The 27,330-nt window shown below is 51.1% G+C and overlaps 1 protein-coding gene across 1 annotated transcript in view; it reads right to left on the minus strand.

The window, feature by feature from the left end:
• Window positions 1-27,330, minus strand: part of MKRN2 (makorin ring finger protein 2) — a 39,322-nt gene that overhangs the window by 9,389 nt on the left and 2,603 nt on the right. The window contains exons 2-6 of the mRNA XM_069560985.1: window positions 9,279-9,407; window positions 8,218-8,399; window positions 6,906-7,210; window positions 5,806-6,020; window positions 3,212-3,322 (exon numbers count right to left, since the gene is read on the minus strand). Of these exons, the coding sequence (XP_069417086.1) occupies window positions 3,212-3,322; window positions 5,806-6,020; window positions 6,906-7,210; window positions 8,218-8,399; window positions 9,279-9,407 (942 nt within the window). The remainder of the gene's footprint in view (window positions 1-3,211; window positions 3,323-5,805; window positions 6,021-6,905; window positions 7,211-8,217; window positions 8,400-9,278; window positions 9,408-27,330) is intronic.

The following is a 27,330-nucleotide window of genomic DNA, read 5'->3' on the forward strand; positions in this document are numbered from 1 at the left end:
ACAGCTAGAACTGGACATTGAACAATAGACTGGTTCCAAATTGGGAAAGGAGAACGTCAAGGCTGTATATTGTCGCCCTGCTTATTTAACTTACACGCAGAGTACATCGTGAAAAATGCCAGGCTGGGTGAATCACAAGCTGGAACCCAGGCTGTCGGCAGAAATATCAATAATTTGATATTATGCAGATGATACCACCCTAATGGCAGAAAGTGAAGAGGAACTAAAGAGTCTCTTGATGAAAGTGAAACAGGAGAGTGAAAAACCAGCTTAAAGCTCAACATCAAAAAAATAAGATCATGGCTTTCCCATCCCATTACCTCAGGGCAAACAGACGGGGAAAAAGTGGAAATGGTGACAGACTTTACTTTCCTCTCTCCAAAAATCACTCCAGATTGAGACTGTAATCAGGAAATTAAGACACTCTGCTCCTTGACAGAAAAACTATAACAAACCTAGACAGCCTATTAAAAGGCAGAGACATCACTTTGCCAACAAAGGTCTGTATACTCGAAGCTGTGATTTTTCCCGTAGGCACGGATGGATGTGGGAGTTGGACCATAAAGAAGGCTGAGCGCCAAAGAGCTGATGCTTTCTAACTGTGCTGGAGGGTCCCTGGGACAGCAGAGAGATCCTACTAGTCAATCCTAAAGGAGATCATTGTTCCCACATTCACGGGAAGGACTGATGCTGAAGCTGAACCTCCAATGATCCGGCCACCTGATGTGAAGAACTGACCCACTGGAAAAGACCCTGATGCTGGGAAATACCGAGGGCAGGAGAAGGGGACAACGGAGGATGAGGTGGTTGGATGGCATCACCGCCTCAGTGGACGTGAACTTGAGCACACCTCAGACGGTGACAGCCGGAAGCATGCCTGGCACGCTGTAGAACATGGTGTCACAAAGAGCTGGAGACAGTTCAGTGACCGAACAAACTGCGGTTGCCGAGTATACCTCAGCCAAGTTTTAAAACTGTACCACCACCTTGCGTAGCCTTATGTATGTAAATATAATGCATGTGTATTACATCTGTGCCACAAAGATGCTAACAGGGAGGTAACTGCATTTCATGTACGGCAGCAGGGGTATTAACTGCCTGAAAAATTAGGAATACATTGTAATCCCAAGGGAAAAAAGAGAAAAAGAGAAAAAGAGAAGCTAAGAGATGTCAGTTAAAATGGAATGCTAAAAAAAATATTCAAAATAGCTCTCAGTTGTAAACAGTAGCGGTGTCCTTCAGCAGAGATCAGCGCTTCAACAGGCAGGCCTGCTCTGCTGGCTTTGGTGTGTGTGCGTTTCAGCTATCACGGGTCATGGTGTGAGTGTGTGTGAGTTCCCTGCAACCCACATGCCCAGCGGGACAGGGTCAGCAGACAGGTGATGGAGTCAGGAGGTGGGCCCTCAGGAAGAGGAGCAGCGCTGCTGCAGGGGCCCACGAGCTCCTTCACCCTCCCAGCACGTGAAGACGCGGCGAGGGGGCACGGGCCCTCACTGGACCCTGACCGCGCCGGCGCGCTGGTCTCGGACCCCCGGCCTCCAGAACTGCGACAGTAAACACACCTGTTGTTTTTAACTCCCCTGGTCTGTGCTGTTTTGTTACAGCATCCGAAACAGGCTGAGAAACCACGTACAGTGAGATGCATCGTGGGCATATCCGAGCCCGTGGTTCTGGGGACCGGGACCTCCTCTGGAGAAACCACGTCTGCTGACGCAGCGACAGACCTCGAGAGGGGCTCTTCCTGGGTTAATGGGAGGGTCTCACAGGAGAGCCTCACAGGAGCCGGAAGGGAGAGAGGCGGAAGTGGAGGGTGCTGCTCCCTGAAGCCGCGAGGGGCCCGCAACCCCAGGGAGCCATGCCTGCCCACACCTGGTTTGGGGCTCCCAGCCTGCAAACCGTGGGGACGCCAGCGTCCGTTGTTTCTAGCCATCCCGTCGGGGTCATGCTCCAGCAGCCACGGGAAACAAAGCCCAGGGTTCTGCTAACAGCCACTGAGCCCCCGCGACACGGTTCAGATTCCATCCTCGCGACCCAGGCCGCAGGAAGCACAGCCAGCTCTCCAGACCAGCCCACACACAGCACACGGGCGCGGGCAGGACCGACCGTCTGGAGCTCTTCTCATGCCTGTCAGTGGCTGGCCACCCAGCGGTGCCGTGTTGCCTCCTCGTCTCCCCGTGCTAAATCCTCAAGAGATCTGACGAAAACTGATGGAGAGGAAACTGGCCAAAAAGACAGGCGCGCAGCCAAGCAAACGGAGAGCGGCGCCTCTGGGGCGAGAGTGAAATCCGGCTTCTCAGCCCTCACCACGTTCAGGGCCCAGCAAATTCACCCCGATCCTCCCGCAGACGGAGAATCCAGACCGGTCCCGAAGCCTCCACGCCTCCCGGCCCGGCCCCCGCCTGCCGTGGCTCGCCCGGCTAACAGGCTGACTGGTTTCTCCTCTTCCCCCATCTCCTCTTTCAGGACATTCGCAGCGGTTCAGTCACAGGTCACGCCAGTCCTCCGGTCAAAACCCCATGGCGGCTGCCCGCCTCGGCCAGAATGAAAGCGGGGTCCCACCCTGTGCCCTGAGCCCCGCACGATGCGGCCGGCCCTCCCTTCCCACCCAGCTCCGCCCTGCTGGTCCCAGCACCAGGCGCTGGCCTGCAGCCTTCCTCTGCAGGGACCAGCCCCTCCCTCGGGTGGCCGCTGCCTCCCCTCCCCCAGGTCTCTGCTTCCTCTGCTGAGGCTCTCCGGGCTCCACCACGGACACTGCAAGCCCCTCACTTCCTGTCCCCATTCCCAGGCTTATTTCTCTCCTTAGTCCCACCGTCTCATATCCTGTTTATCTCATGGGTTTACTTGATTCAGTGGAATGTGGACGGTGGGCCGGCTGGGATGTCTGCCGTTTGTTTAAAGCCGTATCCCCAGCAACTAGCAAGAGTCTGTCATGCAGATCCTCCCAGCCATCTGCTGAATGAGCGATCAGGCAGGACAGGCCTACCTTAGCATCACAAGCAGGATTTCAGGGGCATACTGCTCAGCTTCGGAACCAAAAGGCAAGCCTACTTCACCCTGGCCGCGCTCATCTCCACGCCCCCAGAGCCCGGCCCGCCACCCGAGAGAGAGCAGACGCTGAGAGGCCTCAGGCCCCCACAGGCGAGGCCCCGCCTGCCGCGCGACGGAAGGAGCCAGGCCGGCACCAGACCATGCTCGAGCTCACGGCACTTACCCCATTCCCTGCTTGAAAGCTTCAATCAGCTCATTCTTTTTGTTCTGATCTTCTACCCAGTACACACTTGGAATTACAAACTCTGATATCACGCGGCATTCTGGACAAGACCTGCAACAAGCAGCGGGTTAGGAAGGGAGAGACTCAGTCACACACCCCATGCCCACTCCCCACTACACCTCGTGCTCAAGTGTGTGACCAGCCCGGTGCCTCTCACCCCTGAATTCTAAAAGGTACAAACACAATCCTCTAAGCCTAATCTACAGTAAAAACACGTTCAACAGTAAAGAGACGACCTAATTTTAAAATGGGGCAAGGATCTGAGTAGGCATTTCTCCACAACGGCCAACAAGCACGCGATGTTTGATACCGTTAGTTATCAGGGAAATGCAAATTAGAACCATACTAAGGTATCACTTCACACTTGCTAGGATGGCTAACATCAGAAATCAAGACAATTTCAAAATTAGTGTTGGCAAGAATGTGGAGAAACTGGAATCCTCCTACGTTGCTGAAAGTGAAAAGCCAAAGTGAAAGTCGCTCAGTCATGTCTGACTCTTTGTGACCCCGTGGACTATACAGTCCATGGAATTCTCGAGGCCAGAATACTGGACTGGGCAGCCTTTCCCTCTCCAGAGCATCTTCCAAACCCAGGGATTGAACCCAGGTCTCCCAGATTGCAGGCAGACTCTTTACCAGCTGAGCCACAAGGCAAGCCCAAGAACACTGGGGTGGGTAGCCTATCCCTTCTCTAGCGGATCTTCCCGACCCAGGGATTGAACCGGGGTCTCCCACATTGCAGGCGATTCTTCACCCACTGAGCTATCCGGGAAGCCCCTGGGGGTATAGAATGGTTCACCCATTTTTTTTAACAGACTAAGCGCTTCGGGGCGTCTTTATCTGGCTGTGCTGGTCTTAGCTGCAGCGCACGGAGTCCAGTGGCGCACAGCATCGGGAGCCGCGGGGTGCTTGCTGGCTTGGCTGCTCCAAGGCATATGGGATCTCAGCTCCCTGACGAAGGACTGATCCCACGTCCCTTGCGTCACAAGGTGGGTTGTTCACCACTGGACCACCAGGGACATCCCTGGTTCAGCCACTTTGGACAGCAGTCTGGCAGGTTCTCAAAATGTTAGACACAGAGTTCCCATATGCTCAGCAACTGCGCTCCGAAGTGTATACCCAGAAGTACTGAAAGCAGGCAGGCAAACAAATACAATAAATATTCACAAGCACAAATAGCCAAAAAGCCACTGTAATAGCCAACAGATAAAAACAACCCAGAAGCTCATCAACCAGTGAACACATAAACAAAACGTGGCCTCGGCACAGGATGGAACATTACTCGGTCACCGAAAGGGAACAGCATGTTGGCTCATGCCACAACGAGGGTGAACTCTGACAACACGCTGAGTTGAGGAGCCAGACAGAAAGGCCTGCTATGGCAGGGTCCGCTTCATGTGGCCAGAACAGGCAACGTCAGAGCAACACTGATTTACTGACTAAACCACCCTTGGCTATTCCCTGAAGCACTGATGCTGAAGCTGATGCTCCAATACTTCGATCACCTGATGAATGGACTCACTGGAAAAGACCCTGATGCTGTGAAAGACTGAAGGCAGGAGAAGGGGACAACAGAAGACGAGATGGTTGGATGGCATCACCGACTCAAAGGACATGAGTCTGACAAGTTCTGTGAGATGCTGAAGGCCAGGGAGGCCTGGCGTGCTGCAGTCTGCGGGGTCGCAAAGAGGCGGACGCGCCTAAGCGCCTGAACGACAGCAAAGCAGTCGCCAGGGGCTGGAAGGAGGGAACAGGCAGTGACTCAAGGCAGGGTGTTTTCTTTTTAAGATGATGAAAATGTTCTAAAATTAGCCTATATGACAGCCGCACTACTCTGAACATAATACAAGTCCTCTGAGCTGTACATTTCATCTCAATAAAGCTGTTACCTCACCACACAAGTGTGTGACTTTAGGCCAGTCACCTGACCTCACCAGGCCTGAGTTTCCCTACACAAAGCGAGGGTGATGATCACGGGGTCACTGAGAGAATGATGACGTAACGAGTGTGAAGTTTCTCACGCTGCACAACGTGTGGCGGCTTCTCCCTGTGGGCGAGCTTTGCTCCCTCCCGTTGAGGAGCTGAAGACTCCTGTGTTCCTATGTGTGGGGTCGCGCTCAGTAGAGCTGGGGCCAAGCCCTGTGCTCACTGAGGACACCCAGTGTCAGATGCCACGTGGAATGGGCTTCGTGCCCCACTTCCCTCAGGCTTCAAGTGGCCCCTATATGACAGACGAAGATAAAGACAGGCAGCTGTCCTAAGGGCAGACCGCCAGTCACGTGAGCACCAGAGCCCAGTGGGCCCTCTCGCAAAGGGGTGCCTGCTGAGGTCCCCCCAGCACCGCAGACGCCTGCAGGAACTGACACCCACATTTAAAAGGAGAAGGCATCAGGGCTCGGGGGGGGGGGGGGTGGTCTGCAACTTGCTCAAGGCCCTGCAGCCCAGAAGACGAGGAAGGCTTCAGAGCGGACGGAGGAAGGTCCCGGGTCGAGCCTCCTCCCAGCGTCTACAGCTCAGGCCCCAGCCGCACTTACTTGATGATGGGGTTTTCAAACTGCTTGGCACACCGCCACTGCCGGATGCAGGACAGGCAGTACGTGTGGTTGCAGCTGGAGAGGATCCCGAACCTCCGCTCCGAGGCCGACGCCTTCTCCAGGATCACCTCCATGCAGATGCTGCAGGCCTTGTCCTGGCTCGCCTGGAGGGCGAAGGCCTTCTCCATCTCGCGTTCGAATGCTGACATGCAGACCTGACGTCCGGAGGGGGGAGCCTGAGGCCTGGGAGCAGCTGGCGCCCACGCGGCCCAGCTCGGGCAGGAGGGCCGGGGACCCAGGCTGCCGAGGCAGGGCCTGCGTCCGGGACACAGCGCGTGCTCAGGCCGCCCCCAGCTCGGCCCTCTGCCCTCCAGCACCGCTCCTGGGTCGCCTCCAATTTAAACCCGAGATCAGAGGCCCAAGGAAGTTACAGGGCTGATGTGGGGTCACAGAGGTTGCCAGGACTGGGACCCTGGTGTCCTGGCCCCTTGGGCTCTGCCCTGCCCCACACCAATACCAGACACGGTGAACAATTCTTAACCTAAAACATTGGGCTGACAGGCCAGGGTCGGAGGTCGGCAGCATCACTTCCTCCCAGGACACGCCCCTCCACTCAGGAAGCAGGTGAACACGTCCCAGTGCAGCACCACGTACCGGGCACTGGCGTCAACGTGAAGGCTACGCAGACCCAGGCCCTGGCACGGTGGACACACACGAGCGGAACCCACAGGCACACGGGACACTGCATCCCCGGGGAGGGCAGCTCTCGTCGGCGCTCACCGCCACACCCCCTGGAGCCGGCGGAGGGCGCAGCTCCCCCTCCCCCGCTGGAGATGTGGGGGGAGGGGAGCGGCCCCCTCCACAGCCTGTGCTGAGCGGAGGCCGCCAGAAGACGCTGGAGCCTGCGGCCCTGCCAGTCCGTCCAGCAGCGGGCGCCTCCCTCTCGCCGGGGCTCGGCCTGGCTGGCCAGGCCCAGGCTGCAGGCGCTACTGGCAGCAAGACGCGGACAGAGCTGCCAAGCATTTCGTCACCTAGTGCACCCCCTCCCGCCCCCGGCAACCGCTCCTTCAGACACGTTCCCGTCAAGCTGGGCGCTGTACCTTCTCGTGAGCTTTCCTCTGCTCGGGGTCGAAGGGGTGCAGGACGCGTAACCTACAGATCTCGCACACCTCCCCGTGCAGGTAGGCGCACGCGTCCCCAAAGCGGCACTCCCCAGCGGCCGCGTAGGGGCACAGCTGCTGCCCGCCGCCGTACGAGCTGCTGGCCTCCAGGTCGTCCAGGCCGCTCCGGATGGCGTCCAGGTAGGAGTGTGGCCTCAGCTCGGGGCCGCTCTGCGCGTCGCTGCAGCCCCCAGGACCACTCCCCATGCCGGGGCAGGTCTTGTCTTCAGCCATGCCGGAGAGATCTGAAGAGAAAAAGCACAGTGCACACACTCGTGAACCCCGGCCCCACCTTTCTGGGAAGCCATCGGTCAAAACCTGACAGATGAACCCTGACTTTGGGAGTTTCACCCTTGGGAATGTATGGGAAAAAACAAAGGCCAGAGGGGAAAATGTTCAGAGTGATATTACTTAGAATTGTAATAAAACCCAAAAAGCCATAATTGGCAACACAGGGAAATAGCAAAGCAGACGGTGATATATTTATATAAAAGAATGTGAAAGTTGCTTTTTAAAAACGGCAAGTATGGAAATGTCAACACATGGACCAGTTACACTAAAAAAAAAAAGACAGTTGAGCGGAATCCGGAATGATGTCAACAGAACCTCAGAGACTCCCTCTTCTCCAGTCGCTCTACGTGAGGAGACGGAAGATCCAGGGTAGATTCCTGCCCTTCAGCCACCATCCACCTCTCAGCCAGGAGCCGCCACCGCCCTGGCACACGCTCCTAACCTCCTCAGAGCGGGCAGCTATGGGATGGACCTGTTTGCTTAGTACGGTCTCTGCCTATCTTATGCTGAACAATTTCCAGAAGTAGAAACTCCTTCACCTGGTGAGAACCAGCCAATAAAACAACTACTGTTTGTAGTCTCTGACCCAGGCAAACCCTGTTCCAGGGCACAGACCACTTCCCAAACCGCGGCGGGCTGTTCTGTTTCTGAAAGTGCAACTGGCTCGGCACTGAGGGCTGAGACTGTGAACCAGCGGAGACGGGAAACGGTGAAACGCGCTTCGTCAACACGCGGAGCTTTGCGATGAGCAGCCTGCAGCCTCTCAGAGCGGAGCCGGCACCCCACGCAGTGCCAGCCGCGTCCCTTCCCCACCACGGGCACGAGCCCAGACATGTGGCCCGAGCGCCCCGCAGCAGAGCAGGCTGCTCTCAGGGGGCTCTGGGTAGGTGCTGAGGGGCCCCCTGACAGGGAAGCCCAGGACACGAGGGTGCTGCTCAAAGGAGAGACAGGGCCCACTCACTTCGGTCTCTCAGTACCAACGTCCTCTTTTCACGTTTCCCGGGCTCGTGTAAGTTAGTCTTCACGATCGATGTGGTGAGCTCAGAAGCAGGGCGAGGACTGTGGAAAGCCGGGGAGGGCACCCCATGGGGCACAGTGCCCATGGCCCCACCAGCCGCAGCAGAGGGCCTTGTGTGATCATACCTGGACAAGACACACGCAGAGGATCAGGAGCCCCCCCCACATGCCTCACCCGCCCCAGGTCGCAAAGGCTCCGTCCGCTTCTGCTCCATCTGTGCACGTGGACGGGGAGACAATCTCCTGTACTTTAATCGATAAAACTCTTACCAATTGGAAAGAACTGCCTGGCAATTCAGAGTGGGTGGTACACTGCTGTCTATTACTTCCACTGAGTGCCCTGTGGAGCTCGAGTGGGACGGATGTGCTGCCCAGACCACGCAGAGCCCGACCCGCCAGGAGATGCTGGCTGTTCCCTAGACTCCTGGGGGCACCCGCTGGCGGGAGCAGAGCAGGGCGGGCCGAGTGCCCGCGTCCCGGGAACATAGGGAGGGATAGAGGGCGCTCCCAGTCCAGGAGGCAGAGCAGCTGCTCTCTGCGCGCCCAGGGAAAGGCACCTACGGACGGTGGATTCAAATGAAGACCACGCGCGCATAAATGCTGCTGCGTGCGCGCTCACCCAAAAAGCTGGACGCCACTTACATCTCTAAAAGTAGCTAATGTGGAAGAGCTGAATGATGGGACGTCAACATCACGGAAGGTTATAAAACCACAGATGCAACAGTGGCAGCACTGGGAAGAGCTTATGACGTGTTATTAAGAAAAGGCAAGACATAAACTCTTGGGTATACTGTGAATGCAAATTTATAGTTACAGACTCATAAGAACGGGCCTGAAAGTGACTTTGGAAAATTAAAGTTGTTTTTAGGGCACTAAGTTTGAGCCTTCTGAATTATTTTTGCACACTCCTTTTGAAGTTCTCCCCTCATCAAGACCCAAGGTTCAGATGAAGGATTTAGGGCCCCGCGAGCTCAGCGTAGCAGCCGGCACAGGCGCGGCTCTTGCCTGCAACGAGCCCCGTAGGCGCAGCAGCCCTTCTGGTAGTATTTGCAGATGGTGGATGGCTTGCTGTTCGCCAAGTCGTGTGAGAACAGGCACTGGCTTCCTTCCCGACACACACCGTGCATAAAATACCTGGAGAGAAAGCAGAGGCACAGGGCTTTGAGAGGCACACTTTACTTTCCACATCACCGTATTCTTGAACCGAGTATACACACACACACTCTCCACACACTATGTGTTAAGTGGGCACTGGAGATGCCCCCGTGTCCCTGACTCGAAGACACAGTGATTTTAGACACACCACAGCTATTTCCGTGGCAGTGTTTCCAGAAGAAACGTGATCCCACATATTTCATCCTCTAAACATCCTCTTGATTTAAGAAACGTTCCCCGCGTAAAATGTGAGCCTCCTAACCGAGAAAGCACATGCTGAAGGCCTGCTCTGTCCTCACGGAATTAAAGGGTCTGCTGTGCAGAAGTCAGAGACCTGGGCTCAAGCCCCAGCGGTGTCAGCCATCAGCGCCAAACCAGCTTTGGCGGGCCTTGCTACCTTCACCTGTGAAACAAAGCTGACACGACCTGCCCTACTAAACCGTGCCGAGGGCAGCGCCGAGACAGGCACAGAGAAGAGCATCCGCGGGCCGTCCCAGTCGGGCCTGAAGGAGCCACAGCGAGGCATCCTGGCTCCGTCCCGCCGGAGCAGGGAGGCGCTTTGGCATTAAGGGCAAACGCACTCTCAAACGGAGAGACTTTCGGTCTGCCCCAGTAACATTCAGAAAAAGACAGAAAAGCTCCAAAACGAGCTAGATGACAGCAAATAACTTACTGGCAGTTAAAGTTTAACATTCTGTGAGGGAGGAGAATAAAATCTAAATGCTCAAAAACACAATGTTTGGCATTCAATCAAAAATCACTGGATATACCCAAAAGCAGGAAAATGTGACCCACAACCAGGCGAACAGTCCGTCAGTAACAGGGACGGCAGGCGGCAGACTCAGGAGACCGAGACTTTAATTACGGCCACCACAGGCCATGCTCAGTGTGCTGAAGGTTTTAGGAGAAGCACAAAAATAACACGAGGAGAAATGGACAGCACAACAAAGAACCGAATGAGCTTCCACAACATATGAACCAAATGAGAAATGACAGTTACACCATGACGGCAAAACAGCACTACCTAAGACAATCTCAGAAACCCTGAAGACAAAGCAACGGAAACTGTCCAAACTGAAGTACAAGAAGAGGAAAGAGATTTCTGCTTCCAGCCAGGAGGAGCATGGAGCTTGTCCCTCCACTGTGAAACGCTAGGACACAGAACAAAACACATCAAACAACTGCTTTCACACGTGGACAAAAGGCAACACCAGACTGGGCCGTAGAGGCAAACAAAGGCGCCAAAGCCCGGCCTCCCGCCGCGAGGCATAGCTGGGCCCGGAGCAGGGAGGGCGACCCCAAGCGGAGCCCCACGGTCTTGCTGACACGAAGAGGCAGAAACTGCAGTTCAAGGAGGCGGAGGGAGGCTCTTTTAAGAGCCAACAAATAGAATCGCACGTATACAGTGACTGACTTTTGATAAAGGTGTCAAGGTAATTCAACAAATGATGCTGGACCCAGGATACACACACACACACACACAAAAACCATTATGTCTGCTGATGGTACCCAATGTGAATGAAGTATACAACGAAACTGCCACGCATCCTAGGCAAAAACACTTAAACTCGAATCCAACAAAGCTGCGGATCTACACCTCAAAGAATAACATACCTAGGAATAAACCTACCTAGGGAGACAAAAGTACTCCAAAGACTGTAAGAAGACAAACAGACGGAAAAATATCCCATGTTTGTGGACTGAAGAAGCAATATTGTCAAAATGACTATACTCCCCAAGGCAATCTACAGATTCAATGCAATCCTTATCAAATTTCCAATGGCATTTTTCACAGAAATAGAACAAAAATCTCAAAATCTGTATGTAGACACAAAAGACCCCCAGAGAGTCAAAGCAATCCTGAGAAAGAAAAACAGAGCTGGAGGAATCAGGTGCCCGGACTTCAGACTACACTACAAAGCTACAGTCATCAAAACAGTATGGTACTGGCACAGAACGAGAAATATACATCAATGGACCAGGACAGAACACCCAGAAAAAAGCCCACGCACCTACGGTCAACCGATCTATGACAAAGGACTAAGACCACACAATGCTGGAAAGACAGTCTCTTCAACAAATGGTGCTGGGAAAACTGGACAACCACGTGCAAAAAAATGACCACAGGTCATTTTAAACTCCATATAAGGTCAAACAGGATTAAAGACCTAAATGAGACCAGATACTGGAAAACTCCTAGAGGGAAACACAGGCAGAACACTCTGTTGCAATCAATCACAGCAACATCTTTTTCTCACCCATCTCCCAGAATAATCAAAATGAAAACAAAAATAGACAAGTGGGACCAACTCAAACTCAAAAGCTTTGCCACAGCAAAGGAAACTATAAGCAAAACGAAAACACAATTCACAGATTGGGAGAAATATTTGAAAATGATGCGATACACAAGGCATCAGTCACAATCAAAATGTGTACAAACAGTTCATGCTGCTTCAGAGTGTCAAAGCAATCAACTCACTCAACAAATGGGGAGAAGACCTAAACAGACATTTCTCCAAAGACACACAGACGGCCAACAGGCACATGAAAAGATGTTCAGTATCACTAATCATTCAAGAAATGCAAGTCAAAACTACAATGAGATCTCACATCCGCCAGAATGGCTATCATGAAAAAAAATCCACAAACAATAACTGCTGGAGAGGGTATGATGAGAAGGGCACCCTCCTACCCTGTTGGTGGGAATGTAGACTGGTATAGCCATTACAGAGAACAGTGCAAAGGTTCCTTAAAAAACTAAAAATAGAGCTACCATCTGACCCTGAAACCCCACTCCTGGGCATGCACCGACGGGTAAGAACATGACCCAAAAGGAACCGAGCGCCCCAGCGTTCACTGCAGCACGGCTTACAGCAGCCAAGACAGGGGAGCCCCTGAATGCCCACCGGCAGGAGAAAGAAACGCGGCGCACGCAGACCAAGGGCTGTGGCTCAGCCACGAAGGAGGACAGGACGCAATTTACAGCAGCCGTGGATGGGCCCGGGGCATCCTACTGAGTGCAGTCGTCAGACAGAGGAGGAGAAACACCACGCGACAGCCCTTATATGTGGAATCTAAGAAGAAATTATACAAATGAACTTACAAAACAGAAACTCACAGACTTAGAAAATGAACTTACGGTTGCTGAGGGGAAGGAGCAGTCAGGGAGTTTGGGATAGCCGTGTACACACTGCTGCGTCTTAAATGGATAACCAACAGGGACCTACTGGATAGTGCACGGAACTCTTCAATGCTATGTGACAGCCTGGATAGGAGCGGGGCTTGGGGGAGAAGGGATCCACATATATGCATGACTGATCCCTTCCCTGTCCAGCTGAAACTGTTACAGCTCTGTTAATCGGTTATACCAAGACACAAAATAAAAAGTTCAAGAAAACCCAAAGCTGCAGATCTTTGAGTTTATAGGAAATTCAGGAGGACTGGGAACAAACTAAAAGATTTCATGATAAAGCAACCAGATAAATACAGAAGAAGAGGCAGTATGTGGGGCAGGTCTCTTTACCAAGCAAGTGTCATGGGAAAAGAGTAAGGGGAGAGGGCCTCGGTTTGGAAAACAGTTTGGCAGTTTCTTAAACATAAATTTACCACAGGACTCAGCAATTCCATTCCTAGGTGTTGACCCTGTCTACCCAAGAAAGATGAAAACATGTTCAAATACTTGGACAGGAACATTCACAGCAACGTTATTCATAATAGAGTGAGAACTCTGACAATTCCATCAAGTGGTGAAGGGCTAAACAAGCTGTAAAACATCCACACAGTGGGGTATTATCTGGCAATAAAAAGGGATAAGCAATGATGCGTGCTACAAGGGTGAGGGCGAACACATCACAGCAAGTGAAATAAGGCAGACACAAAAGGCCACCTGCTGCATGAAGCCATTACATGTGGTGTAAAGGGGCGCATCCACAGGGACAGAATGGTCCTTCTACAGACTACTATACAGCTTATACAGCCTACATGCAGACACAGTCCCTATAAATGGCATGAAAATTACACTTCAATAAAGCTGTCAAAAGAAAATTTAAAAAGAAGTAGACTGCACTAGTTTAGCAGACAGAATGTAAGGTATGCAATAACCGATGCAATATTTGGTCCTGGATTATATTCTGGTTTGGACAAAGCAGCTCCAAAAAACACCTGTGGCCCTGGAGAAGGAAATGGCAACCTGCTTCAGTATTCTTGCCCGGGAAATCCCATGGACAGAGGAGCCTGGTGGGCTATAGTCCATGTGGTTGCAGAACGCTCAGACATGACTTAAGTGACTCAACAACAAAGAGGAATAAAACAGTGAATACATTGTTTAATAAAGTGCTCGGTGAAAACGGGAAAAAAAATCTGTGGGACAAATGAGGAAATCCAGGTACAGATGCATACAGACTAGATATCAGATAATTCATTGACAGGGAAAACTGGAGCGTATTAACTGAAAAAAGTGTATTACGAAACAGAATATACAGTAAAACGGTGCAGTCGTCACTATGTAAAACAGTACAGTGATTCCTCAAAAAATTAAAGGTAGAATTGCCATATGACTCAGCAATTCCCCTCCTGGGTATATACATAGACGAACTGGAAACAAGAACTCAAGTATTTGTACACCCCACGATTCACAGCAGAGAAAAGCTGAAACAATCCAAGTGCTCCTTCGTGGACGAATGGATGGCAACACGTGTCTGCACACGCAAGGAAGGAAAGCCTGACCGCTGCTGCAACACGCAAGGCCTTCAGACACGGGAAGACAAGCGCCACAGAGCCCGCCTCCACGAGGGGCTCAGCACAGTCAAACCCAGAGAAAAGGGGACGGTGCTGCCAGGGGCTGGGGAGGCAGATGCGGGAGTGAAGTGTCGAGAGGGCTTGGGGTTCGGGCTTCGCTTTGGGGTTGGGAGAGTCCTGGAGGTGGACGGGGGAGATGGGCGCACGGGCGCGCGAATGCGCCAGCCACAGCACTGAGACTCGGCTAAGACGGGCGAGTCTGTTACGGACATTTTACCACAGATTCAAATCATACCGTATGCGCTCACACACACACATGTCTGCATTTCAAAAAGGCAGAAAGGTATTTCTACCATGAATATACACTACTTCTGTAAGAGTAAACGACGGTTATTCTAGTTTTTAAAAATTATAAAAAGTATCGAATACTGGGGAGAGTGTGTTTAAAAAAAAACAAACATAAACGCTCAGTATAATACCTATCTCACCCAACCCCCAAAGTTCACCTCTGATTCAGCTCAGTCCCTCAGTCGTGTCTGACTCTTTGTGACCCCATGGACGCAGCACGCCAGGCCTCCCTGTCCATCACCAACTCCCGCAGTTCACCCAAACTCATGTCCATCGAGTCGGTGATGCCATCCAGCCATCTCATCCTCTGTCATCCCCTTCTCACCCTGCTTTCAATCTTCCCCAGCATCAGGGTCTTAGCTAATGAGTCAGTTCTTTGCATCAGGTGGCCAAAGTTTTTGAGTTTCAGCTTCAGCATCAGTTCTTCCAATGAATATTCAGGACTGATCTCCTTGGACTGGTTGGATCTCCTTGCAGTCCAAGGGACTCTCAAGAGTCTTCTCCAACACCTCAGTTCAAAACCATCAATTCTTCGGCGCTGCTTTCTTCATAGTCCGACACTCACATCCAAACATGACCAGTAGAAAAACCATAGCTTTTACTAGATGGACTTTCGTTGGCAAAGTAACGTCTTTGCTTTTTAATACAGCTGGTTACAGCTTTACTTCCAAGCAGCAAGCGTGTTTTAATCGCATGGCTGCAGTCACTCACCTCTTTAAAAAGAGTCAGCTCTTATTAAAGTTTAGTAAAAAAAACACTGACGATTAAGCTGACAGTTACAAGACGGACCCGTGCCTTACCACAACGCACGCACAGGGCTGAGGAGGCATAGGACTGAGGCGGGGAGGACCCAGGGGGCTGTGCGAAGCAGTGTGCAGAGCGCAGGGCTGCCATGGGCGGCAGAAGGCCCTGTCTCGAAGAGACAGGAAGGCAGAGAGGGGAGCCGCCTGAGGGCACAGCAGGCCTGCTGAGACGGACGGGAGGGTCACGGCCAGACCGCGCCAGCTTTACTGACCAGTGTGCCCCCAGTAAGGGACAAGGGGCTGAAAGACATGACCCCTTCCCAGGCCTTTTCCAGAAGGGCTACGGAGCCGCAGGGGGGTCACAGACTAGAGAGGCTGGAGAAGTCGGTGAGGAACTCATCAGGAAGGTGCTCTGAAAGGGGCTTCATCTGTGAACTCACGTTTTAACTTAAGGCACAAAAGCAGACAGAGTGGAAGACTCCCAAGACCCACGCCAGCTCTCAACTTAGCAGCGTGGAACACTGGGGTCACCCATTTCTCCCCTCCCCCGGAAGGCTGTGACAATGTATCTTTTTGAAAGAGTTATTCTTCTTAACTGTGGCAAAGAGGGCCTTCCCTCTCTGAACAAGTTTCCAGAAATACAACAGGAAGGAAAACTGCAACAGGTTCAAGGAGCAGCACCATCAGTGAGACTCTGTCTAGCACTTTCGCTTCTCTCTCTCACTCAATCCTGACACTGCCCTGGAGTACCAGCTCCATACCCATGACGCAGACAGGAAAGCTGAGGCTCAGAGAGGTGGGAGGCTTAGAGAAGATCTAACTGCTGGGCAGGGGACCCCAGCTCTGGTCTCCCCAGGGAGCCCGGACCTCTTCTTCCCGAAACTGACTTTCCGGTCACTCTGCCTCTGGCCAAACCACAGCCTCGTCTGCAGCGGCGCTGCGCCCCAGCTTTCACTGCACCCCACGGTGATGGCCCACCTTCCTCCACGGCCAGACGAGTCCTGGCGGGACCAGGAGACCATCCCACCCCCTCCAACCCACCATGTGCTTTCCTGACAGCTTCACTGTGTGGTGCTTCCCAACGTGGGGGCCCTGACCTGAGAGAACCGCTACTCTCGAAAACATGCTTGGGGCCTTCTGGTCAACACCACACGCAAAAACAAACTCAAGATGGACTAAAGACCTAAATGTAAGACTGGAAACCGTAAGACTAGAGGAAAACACAGGCTGAACATTCCTTGACATAAACCATAGCAATATTTTTGGGGATCTGTCTCCTAAAGCAAAGGAAGCAAAAACAAACATAAACAAATGGGACCTAATCAAACATGAAGATTTGCACAGCAAAAGAAAACACCAACAGAATGGAAAGACAACCTATGGAATGGGAGAAAACATTTGTAAATGATTTGACTGATAAGGGGTAAATATCCAAAATATACACATAGTTCATACAACTCAACATCAAACAAACATGATTTTAAAAAGACGGGCAGAAAACCTGAGTAGACATTTTTTCCAAACAGGACATGCAGATAACCAAGAGGCGTGTGAAAAGATGCTCAACATCACTACTCATTAGGGAAATCAAAACCACAAGATCACTTCACACCACTCAGAACAGCTATCATAAAAAAGGACACAAATAACAAATGCTGACAAGGATGTGGAGAAAAGGGAACGCTCCGGCACCGTTGCTAAGAATGTAAGTTGGTGCAGCCGGTGTGGTAAACAGCGTGGAGATTTCCCAACTAACTAGAAAGAGAACCAGCAATTCCGCCCCTGCTGCTGCCGCCGCTAGGTCGCTCAGTCATGCCCGACTCTTCGCTACCCATGGACTGCAGCCCACCAGGCTCCTCCATCCATGGGATTTTCCAGGCAAGAGGACTGGAGAGGGGTGCCACTGTCTTCTCCGAATTCCACTCCTGGGTATATTTAAATAAAAAGTTTTTTTTATCCAGAACACTAATTTGAAAAGGTGCATGCACCCCAATATCCACAGCAGCGCCATTTAAAGAGCAGCGCACGGGAGCAGCGCAGATGCCCGTCAGCAGACAGGCGGGGAAAGGCGCGGCTCACAGGCACAGCAGACCAAGGGCAGAGAAGTGGACAGGCCCAGAGACAGCCACACGGACAGGGAGAAGCCCGAGAGGGAGAAATAAACATCATATCCTAATACATATCTGTGGAATCTAGAAAAAAATGGTGCAGCTGAACCTATTTACAAAGTAGAGATAGAGGAACAGATGCAGAGAACGATCGTGCGAACAGCAAGAGGGGAGGGGTGACTCCGGAGGCTGGGACTGACACACACACACACCACGTACAGAACAGGGAACTCACGCGAACCCAACGCTGTCTTCAAGACGGCAGAGTAGAGAGACGCGTGCTCACCTTCTCCTGCACGAACTCCCAAACTGCAACTTGCTGCTGAACAAGCATCCACAGGAGAATGCTGGATCCCACCAAAAAACGATACCCCACACCCAAGGACAAAGGCGAAGCCCCAGCAAGATGATAGAAGGGGCAAAATCGTGTTTAGAATCAAACCCCATACCCGCCGGAGATGCTCGCAGGGCTCAAACAAAACCGTGTGCGCACCAGGCCCCGAGGCCCCAGAGACCAGCCACACCTGCCTCCGAGTGTCTGAGTGTCTCCTGTGGAGGAAGGGTCAGCAGTGGCCTGCCGCACAGGGGCTCTGCAGCAGCCCTGGGTCACGCGGCGTGTGGCATAAGCCCTCTTGGAGGAGACCACCACTGTACCAGCCCCACCACAGAGCCACCGAGCAGCCTAGAACCCCCAGGCAATCTGACTTCGGAGGCCAGTGGGACTTGATTACGAAGTTTCAGGACTGGGGAAACAGACTCTCGCAGGGCACTAAGAAAACCGAGTGTACCAGGACCAAGGGACGGGAGCAGTGACCCCAAAAGAGACGGAGCCAGACTAGCCCAGGAGAGTCCAGGAGCGGAAGCAGCGGCTGACAGCTTGACCTCAGGCCAAACAGGAGGGAACACCGCCCTGCCTGGCAACAGAAAACTGGATTAAAGAGTTACTGAGCATGGCCCCTTATTAAAAAGCAGAGACAGTACCTTGCTGACAAAGTCAAAGCTAGTCTAGTCAAAGCTATGGTTTTCCCAGTAGTCATGTATGGATGTGAGAGCTGGACTATAAAGAAAGCTGAGCTCCAAAGAATTGCTGCTTTTGAACTGTGCTGTTGGAGAAGACTCTTGAGAGTCCCTTGGACTGCAAGGAGATCCAACCAGTCCATCCTAAAGGAGATCAACCCTGAATATTCACTGGAAGCACTGATACTAAAGCTGAAGCTCCAATACTTTAACCACCTGATGTGAAGAGCTGACTCACTGGAAAAGACCCTGATGCTGGGAAAGATTGAAGGCGGGAGGAGAGGGGACAACAGAGGATGAGAGATGATTGGATGGCATCACCGACTCAGGGACATGAGTTTGAGCAAGCTCTGGTAGTTGGTGAGGGATAAGAAGACCTGGTGTGCTGGAGTCCATGGGGCCACAGAGTTGAACAGGACTGAGCGAGTGAACTGAACTGATCTTGGCCCCAGGAATCAGAACAAGACCCAGTCTCCCCCCTCAGTCAGTCTCTCCCATCAGGAAGCTTCCATAAGCCTCTTACCCTTATTCATCAGAAAGCAAAGAGAATGAAAACCACAATCACAGAAAACTAACCAAACTGATCACATGGACCACAAGGCTTGTCTAACTCAGTGAAACTAAGCCATGCAGTGTGGGGCCACCCAAAACGGATGGGTCATGGTGGAAGGTCTGACAGAATGTGGGCCGCTGGAAGGGAACGGCAAACCACCTCAGTATTCTTGCCTTGAGAACCCACGACCAGCATGAAAAGGCAAAACGATAGAACACTGAAAGACGAACTCCCCAGGTCAGTAGGTGCCCAATATGCCACTGGAGAAGAGTGAAGAAATAACTCCAGAAAGAATGAAGGGATGGAGCCAAAGCAAAAACAACGCCCAGCTGTGGATGTGACTGGTGATGGAAGTAAAGTCCGATGCTATAAAGAAAAATATTGCACTGGAACCTGGAACGTTAGGTCCGTAAATCCAGGCAAACTGGAAGTGGTCAAACAGGAGATGGCAAGACTGAGTATCGACATTTTAGGAATCAGTGAACCAAAATGGACAGGAACGCGTGAATTTAACTCAGGTGACCATTCTATCTACTGCTGTGGGCAAGAATCCCTTAGAAGAAATGGAGTAGCCCTCATAGTCAACAAAAGAGTCCGAAAGGCAGTACTTGGGTTCAACCTCAAAAATGACAGAATTATCTCTGCTCATTTCCAAGGCGAACTATTCAGTATCACAGTAATCCAAGCCTATGCCCCAACCAGTATTGCTGAAGAAGCTGAAGTTCAACGGTTCTATGAAGACCTACAAGACCTTCTAGAACTAACACCCAAAAAAGATGTCCTTTTCATCACAGGGGATTGGAATGCAAAAGTAAAATCAAGAGATACCTGGAGTAACAGGAAAATTTGGCCTTGGAGTACCAAACGAAGCAAGTCAAAGGCTAACAGAGTTTTGCCAAGAGAATGCACTGGTCATAGCAAACACTCTCTTGCAACAACACAAGAAAAGACTCTACACATGGACATCACCAGATGGCTAACATATATTCTTTGCAGCCAAAGATGGAGAAGCTCTATACAGTCAGCAAAAACAAGACCGGGAGCTGACTGTGACTCAGATCATGAACTCCTTATTGCCAAATTCAGACTTAAATTGAAGAAAGTAGGGAAAACTACTCGACCATTCAGGTATGACCTAAATTAAATCCCTTACGATTGTACGGTGGAAGTGACAAATAGATTCATGGGCCTAGATCTGACAGAGTGCCTGAAGAACTACGGACGGAGGTTCGTGACACTGTACAGCAGGCAGTGATCAAGATCATCCCCAAGAAAAAGAAATGCGAAAGGCAAAACGGTTGTCTGAGGAGGCCTTACAAATAGCTGAGAAAAGAAGAGAAGCTAAAGGCAAAAGGGAAAATGGAAGCTATACCCATCTCAATGCAGAGTTCCAAAGAGTAGCAAGGAGGGATAAGAAAGCCTTCCTCAGTGATCAGTGCATAGAAACAGAGGAAAACAATAGAATGGGAAAGACTAGAGATCTCGTCAAGAAAATTAGAGATACCAAGGGAACATTTCATGCAAAGATGGGCTCAATAAAGGACAGAAATGGTATGGACCTAACAGAAGCAGAAGATATTAAGAAGAGGTGGCAAGAATACATGGAAGCACTATACAAAAACAGATTAATGCTCCAGATAACCATGATGGTGTGATCACTCACCTAGAGCCAGACATCCTGGGGTCCAAAGTCAAGTGGGCCTTAAGAAAGCATCACTATGAACAAAGCTAGTGAAGGGGATAGAGTTCCAGGTAAGCTATTTCAAATCCTAAAAGATGATGCTGTGAAAGTGCTGCACTCAATATGCCAGCAAATTTGGGCAACTCAGCAGTGCCCACAGGACTGGAAAAGGTCAGTTTTTATTCCAATCCCAAAGAACGGCAATGCCAAAGAATCCTACTGCACAACTGCACTCATCTCACATGCTAGCAAAGTAATGCTCAAATTCTCCAAATCAGCCTTCAACAGTATGTGAAGCAAGAACTTCCGGATGTTCAAGCTGGATTTATAAAAGGCAGCAGAACCAGAGATCAAGTTGTCAACATCCACTGGATCATAGAAAAAGCAAGAGAGTTCCAGAAAAACATCTACTTCTTCTTTACTGACTAAGCCAAAGCCTCTGACTGCGTGGATCACAACAAACTGTGGAAAATTCTTAAAGAGATGGCAATACCAGACCACCTGACCTGTCTCCTGAGAAATCTATATGCAGGTCAGGAGCCAACAGCTGAAACTGGACATGGAACAAAGGAATGGTTCCCAACTGGGAAAAGAGCATGTCAAAGCTGTATACTGTCATCCTGCTTATTTAACTTATATGCAGAGTACTTCATGTGAAATGCTGGGCTGGAATCAAGATTCCCCCCCCCCCCCCGCAATGGAAAATTATTCAGTCTTTATTTATTTTTTTACCTTACAATATTGTATTGGTTTTGCCACACATTGTCATGAATCCGCCACGGGTGTACATGTGTTCCCCATCCTGAACCCCCCTCCCACCTCATCCCTCTGGGTTATCCCAGTGCACCAGCCCTGAGCACCCTGGAATCAAGAATTAAAGGAGAGATATCAATAACCTCAGATATGCAGATGATACCACCCTTATGGCAGAAAGCCAAGAAGAACTAAAGAGCCCCTTGATGAAAGTGAAAGAGGAGAGTGAAAAAGTTGGCTTAAGACTCAACATTCAAAAAACTAATATCATAGCATCCGATCCCATCACTTCATGGCAAATAGATGGGGAACAATGGCAACAGTGACAGACTTTATTTTCCTGGGCTCCAAAATCACTGCAGATGGTGACTGCAGCCATGAAATTAAAAGATGCTTGCTCCTTGGAAGAAAAGCTATGACAAACCTAGATAGCATAATAAAAAGCAGAGACACTGCTTTGCCGACAAAGGTCCATCTAGTCAAAGCTATGGTTTTTCCAGTAGTCGTGTGTAGATGTGAGAGTTGGACTATAAAGAAAGCTGAGCGCTTAAGAATTGATGCTTTTGAGCTGTGGTGTTGGAAAAGACTCTTGAGAGTCCCCTGGACAGCAAGGAGATCCAACCAGTCCATCCTAAAGGAAATCAGTCCTGAATATTTATTGGAAGGACTGATGCTGAAGGTGAAACTCCAATACTTTGGCCACCTGATGTGAAGAACTGACTCACTGGAAGACCCTGATGCTGGGAAAGATCGAAGGTGGGAGGAGAGGGGACGACAGAGGATGAGATGGTTGAATGGCATCACTGACTCAATGGACATGAGTTTGAGTGAGCTCCAGAAGTTGGTGATGGACAGGGAAGCCTGGTGCGCAGCAGTCCACGGGGTCGCAAAGAGTTAGACACGACTGAGCAACTTAACTGAGGTGAATGAGAACCTACTGTATAGCACTGGGGTGGGGTGGGAAGAAAGTACAATCTGTTTGTAGAACATACATTAACTTAACCTTAAAAATGCATCCCAATTTACAGTGCAGACAAATACTGTTTGATTCCCACATATACGAGGTACCGAGAATACCTAGTCAGATTCAGAGAGTCAGAAAGTAAGGATAAATTGGTAGATGCCAGGGGTTGGGGGGGAGGGGCATGGGGAGTTAGTGTTTATGAGAACAGAGTTTCAGTTTAGGAAAGTGAAAAATATTCAAGAAAGAGATGATGGTGAGCCATACGGTGGCTCGGTGCTCAAGCCACCACAAGCTCCACCTGCAATTCAGGAGCTGTGGATACTTGGTTTGATCCCTGGGTAGGGAAGATTCCTGGAAGAGGAAATGGCAACCCACTCCAGTATTCCTGCCTGGAAAACCTCATGGACAGAGGAGCCGGGCGGGCTACAGACCATGCGGCCACAAAGTGTCAGACGCAACTGAGCACGCTCGCACACACACAAGTTGTACAAGAGTATGAAGGTACTTAGTGCCACTGACATGTACAGTTAAACATGCTTAAAATGGTATGTTTTCTATTATGTGAATTTACCAACGAGCACAAAAGCGGCGAGACAGGCCGCCAGAAAGCACAGGCGCGCGCTGCGCCTCAGTCCTCCGGAGCCCGGGGCTGCTCAGCGGAGCCACGGTCTGAAGGCCCACCCGCCCTGCTCTGCACGCTCCTCCCCGTCTCTCCGCCTGCCCATCTCCCCATCGGCAGCCTGCTGACCAGGCCCACGGGGCAGCTGCTCCCCTCCCAGGAGCGTGGAAAGGGTGCCCACTGAGTCTGGGGGCCGCGGGCTCAGCCGCTCAGCTGTCGCTCACATAAAAGCGACACCTGGAAAGCCCCTGGGTAGCACGTGTCACCTCTAAACACACCAACAGAATCAAGTTTCTGAGCCTACAAAGATGACTGGACCTGCGGTGCAAGCGGCGACACTGAGGCGGTGTCCTGCAGGGTCCTGCCTAGGTGGTCAGCTGGGCTCTCCGCAGGCGACACCCCTGGGGGCCGCCACCAGACCGGAGACTTGTGTAGTAACTTGCTATAAGGCCGGATGTAGTTTTATGTGAAAAAAAGAAAAAAGGCTCAGAACCTGGCAAACTAAGGGTATTCTTGTTAGAAACATTAAAAAGAAAAAGAGCCTAAATAAACCTTGGTATTCACAATACTGGCTTTCAAAGTGTGCAGAAGCATTGTGAATACAGCAGGCCTGAGCCCGCCTAGAAGGCAGGCCCCTGCCTATAGCCCCTGGCGCCTGGCTGGTAGACGGCCCCCGACACCGAGAGACGGTCTCTGAGTGACGAGACGCTCGCTGCGCGTCTCCTGTGTAGGATCTAGTTGGCGCTGCGCATCGGCTTTCCCAGGAGTCTGGTCTGGGGACATGCTAGGCAGAGGGCGAGAGGCCTGGGCACAGAGCCTCTGATGGCCTTGCCTGTGTTTCCGCTGCAGGAGGAAAAGGATGCTGTGGCCCTTTATGGGAGGAAGTGAGGGCAGGAAGCCTGCACTCAGGTTCCCCAGATGCCACTGGAGTCTGTCTCTCCCTTAGGGTTCAGCTGTGACCCCTCACCACTCACTGTGATCAACCTTCGTCTTCAGTACAACGATATGTTGAGTTCCATGGGTCATTCTAGCCAATCACCAGCTGTAGCGGCGATTCTGGGCTCCCCGACATGAAAGCGTATCACACTTCTCAACAGTTGGGTAACTCTTCTGGAGAAACACTACTCAACATCGTGACATAATTCCGGGACTTCCCTGGTGGCCCAGTGGTTAGGAATCCGCCTGGTAGTACAAGGGACGCAGATCCAATCCCTGGTGGGGGAACCGGGATCCCACGCGCCGCGGAGCAACTAAAGCCCCGCGCCCCGCAACTGAAGATCCTGCGTGCCACAACTAAGACCAACTCAGCCAAACAAATAAATATAAAGGAAACAAACACTGATAGATCCCAGCCATCCTCAAGTATGGTAATCTCTGAAGGTGTTAAAAAAAAAAAATCAACGACTAGAGCCAAATCCAGTTATCAGAATTAGTAAACTCCTAAAGAGTGGAATGCAGATGACACCAACCTTACGGCAGAAAGTGAAGAGGAACTAAAATTAAAAAGCCCCTTGAAAGTGAGAGAGGAGAGTGAAAAAGTTGGCTTAAGGCTTCAGAAAACAAAGATCATGGCATCTGGTCCCATCACTTCATGGGAAATAAATGAGGAAACAGTGGAAACAGTGTCAGACTTTATTTTTTTGGGCTCCAAAATCACTGCAGATGGTGATCGCAGCCATGAAATCAAAAGACACTTACTCCTTGGAAGGAAAGTTATGACCAACCTAGACAGCATATTCAAAAGCAGAGACATTACTTTGCCAACAAAGGTCCATCTAGTCAAGGCTATGGTTTTTCCAGTGGTCATGTATGGATGTGAGAGTTCGACTGTGAAGAAAGCTGAGCGCTGGAGAATTGATGCTTTTGACCTGTGGTGCTGGAGAAGACTCTTGAGAGTCCCTTGGACTACAAGGAGATCCAGCCAGTCCATTCTGAAGGAGATCAGCCCTGGGATTTCTTTGGAAGGAATGATGCTAAAGCTGAAGCTCCAGTACTTTGGCCACCTCATGTGAAGAGCTGACTCATTGGAAAAGACCCTGATGCTGGGAGGGATTGGGGGCAGGAGGAGAAGGGGACGACCAAGGATAAGATGGCTGGATGGCATCACTGACTCGATGGACGTGAGTTTGAGTAAACTCCGGAAGTTGGTGATGGACAGGAAGGCCTGGCGTGCTGCAATTCATGGGGTCGCAGAGTCGGACACAACTGAGCGACTGAACTGAACTGAGAGAGTGGAAGAGAACAGGTTCCAGTTGGCTACAAAAACAGTTCCACACAAGTGAGATCTCACAAATGCTTCATTAATGATTTCTTTGGAGAAACTAGACAAAATTTCCTCAAAGAACCAGGGCAAGACTGGCAGATACCATCTACTAAGCAGGCAAGAGGAGGAGAGATGCTCAGCGGGGCCTGCAGGTGTCTCTTATATTGAGTAATTCTACCACCACCTCCCACAAGTCCTATTTGGAAAACACACATTCCCAACTGCACTAATTATATTCTCCATCAAAAATTCAAAATACTTCACCACCACCCAAGTTCCCAGTTTTCTCACTTAGAAGCTGGTGACTCCATACAAGGCATTTCACCTCTGTGACTAAACTGAAATTCAGTTTCAAATATAACTTCTAAGCCTCCATCATTGCCTCAAGCAAGGCAACCGGGAAACAAGAAGTGGAGCCGTCCAGTCCTGTTTCTGTAGCACATGTCAGCATTTCCGCTGCCCGGTGACAAACCCAGAACTCCCCTGGGAGCGGCCGGCCAGTCCTTCAGGGCACCTCTGTCAGCTGCTCACAGCGATACCTCACCATCCAGCTTATACTAAGTTTAACCCGGGCCTCCTTCATGCGGTACGTATCCTGTAACGAGTTTCCAGCTGCTCACCCTCTGGATGGCCAAGCCATCCCTCACACAGCTTCCTAGAGAGCAGGAGGAGACACGAGCTGGAGAGGACCGTGGGCTGCTGGTATATGAGGGGGATGTGCACAGCTGAGACTCAGAGTAGGGAGGTTCTTTCCAGGGACACTCCAAAGTCATCTGTTATCCTGGGTAACCCTAGAGATGGTTTCAGATGGTGCGGCTGTTCTCTGTTGCAGGGGGTATCAGGTTCACTACCAGCTACAGGACCGCCAGCAGCTGTGGCTGAACGCTGAGCCAAACAGAACCAACCTGATTTCGTGCAGGTCTTTCCATAGTGCCCGCCTCTAGCAGGACATGTTTGCAAGTCACTTCCAAGTACACGGGCAGTTTGCATTCTCAGCGTCACCTTCCTGCACCTTTTCCCACGTATTTTCATAGGCTTAAATTTTACAGCTGTACTGCCTGTGACAACAGGTCCATCAAGGGGGAAGGCAGATTTGGACTCCTCTGGTGGCCCGGGCCCCCAGTACAGGGGGCCCAGGTTTGATCCCTGGTCAGGGAACTAGATCCAGCATGCCACAGCAAAGAGTTCGAGTGCCACAGCTAAAGCACCTGCGTGCTGCAACTAAGACCCACTGCAGCCAAGTAAATAAAAACAAAAGCTTTATAAAAAGGGGAAGGAACTTAGCTAACGGCAGGCGCGGCGGCAGGCCTGAAGCACCTGATGAGTGGCAGAGATGAAATAAAGAACAATGTGGCGGTTAAAGGAAGACCGTGAAGTTAGCCTCCTATATGACCTCGAGTAAAAATGTGAATCTCCAAGCCTTTCCCGTCTGTAATATGATTATAATTCATAGTACTTCATAGACTGCATGTCAGTGCTTAGCCTAAAACATCCTCAGTGGTCTGAGGATTATGTTATCTAATTATTATCTAATTTTTTAACCAGCCCTACTGGTTGGGCATTGTCGTTCAGTCACCCAGTCGTGTCTGACTGCCACCCCATGGACTGCGGCACACCAGGCCTCCCTGTCCCTTGCCACCTCTCGAAGTCTGCCCAAGTTCATGTCCATTGCATCGACGATGCCGTCTGGCCATCTCATCCTCTGACGCCCTTCTCCTTCTGCCCTCGATCCTTCCCAGCACCAGGGGCTTTTCCAAGCTGGGTGGGCATGGCCATCCCCATTTTACAGGTGAGGAGACTGCAGCCCAGGTGAAGCCAGAATCAGAATCCAGAGCTGCCCGAGGCTGGAGCTCAAGCGCTTCCTTCACTCAGGGGCCGCAAGGTGCCCCGTATTTTGTTGGTGCCTTTCAATGAATCACAAGCTCCGGGCCTGACTCTATGGAAACCGTATTTAACAAAGGGACCTACCGCTATCACATGAAGGGGAGGACAAACAAATTGGTTACCAGCAATGATAAAGGCCTGCACCAGGCTTTTGAAAACAGACTGGAAACCTAGGGAGACGGTTTGGAAAAAAGAATCAGCAAAAAATTGAGATTCTGGACAGACTGAGATT

This window comes from Ovis canadensis, chromosome 19 (assembly GCF_042477335.2).
Source record: "Ovis canadensis isolate MfBH-ARS-UI-01 breed Bighorn chromosome 19, ARS-UI_OviCan_v2, whole genome shotgun sequence".
Taxonomy (NCBI): domain Eukaryota; kingdom Metazoa; phylum Chordata; class Mammalia; order Artiodactyla; family Bovidae; genus Ovis; species Ovis canadensis.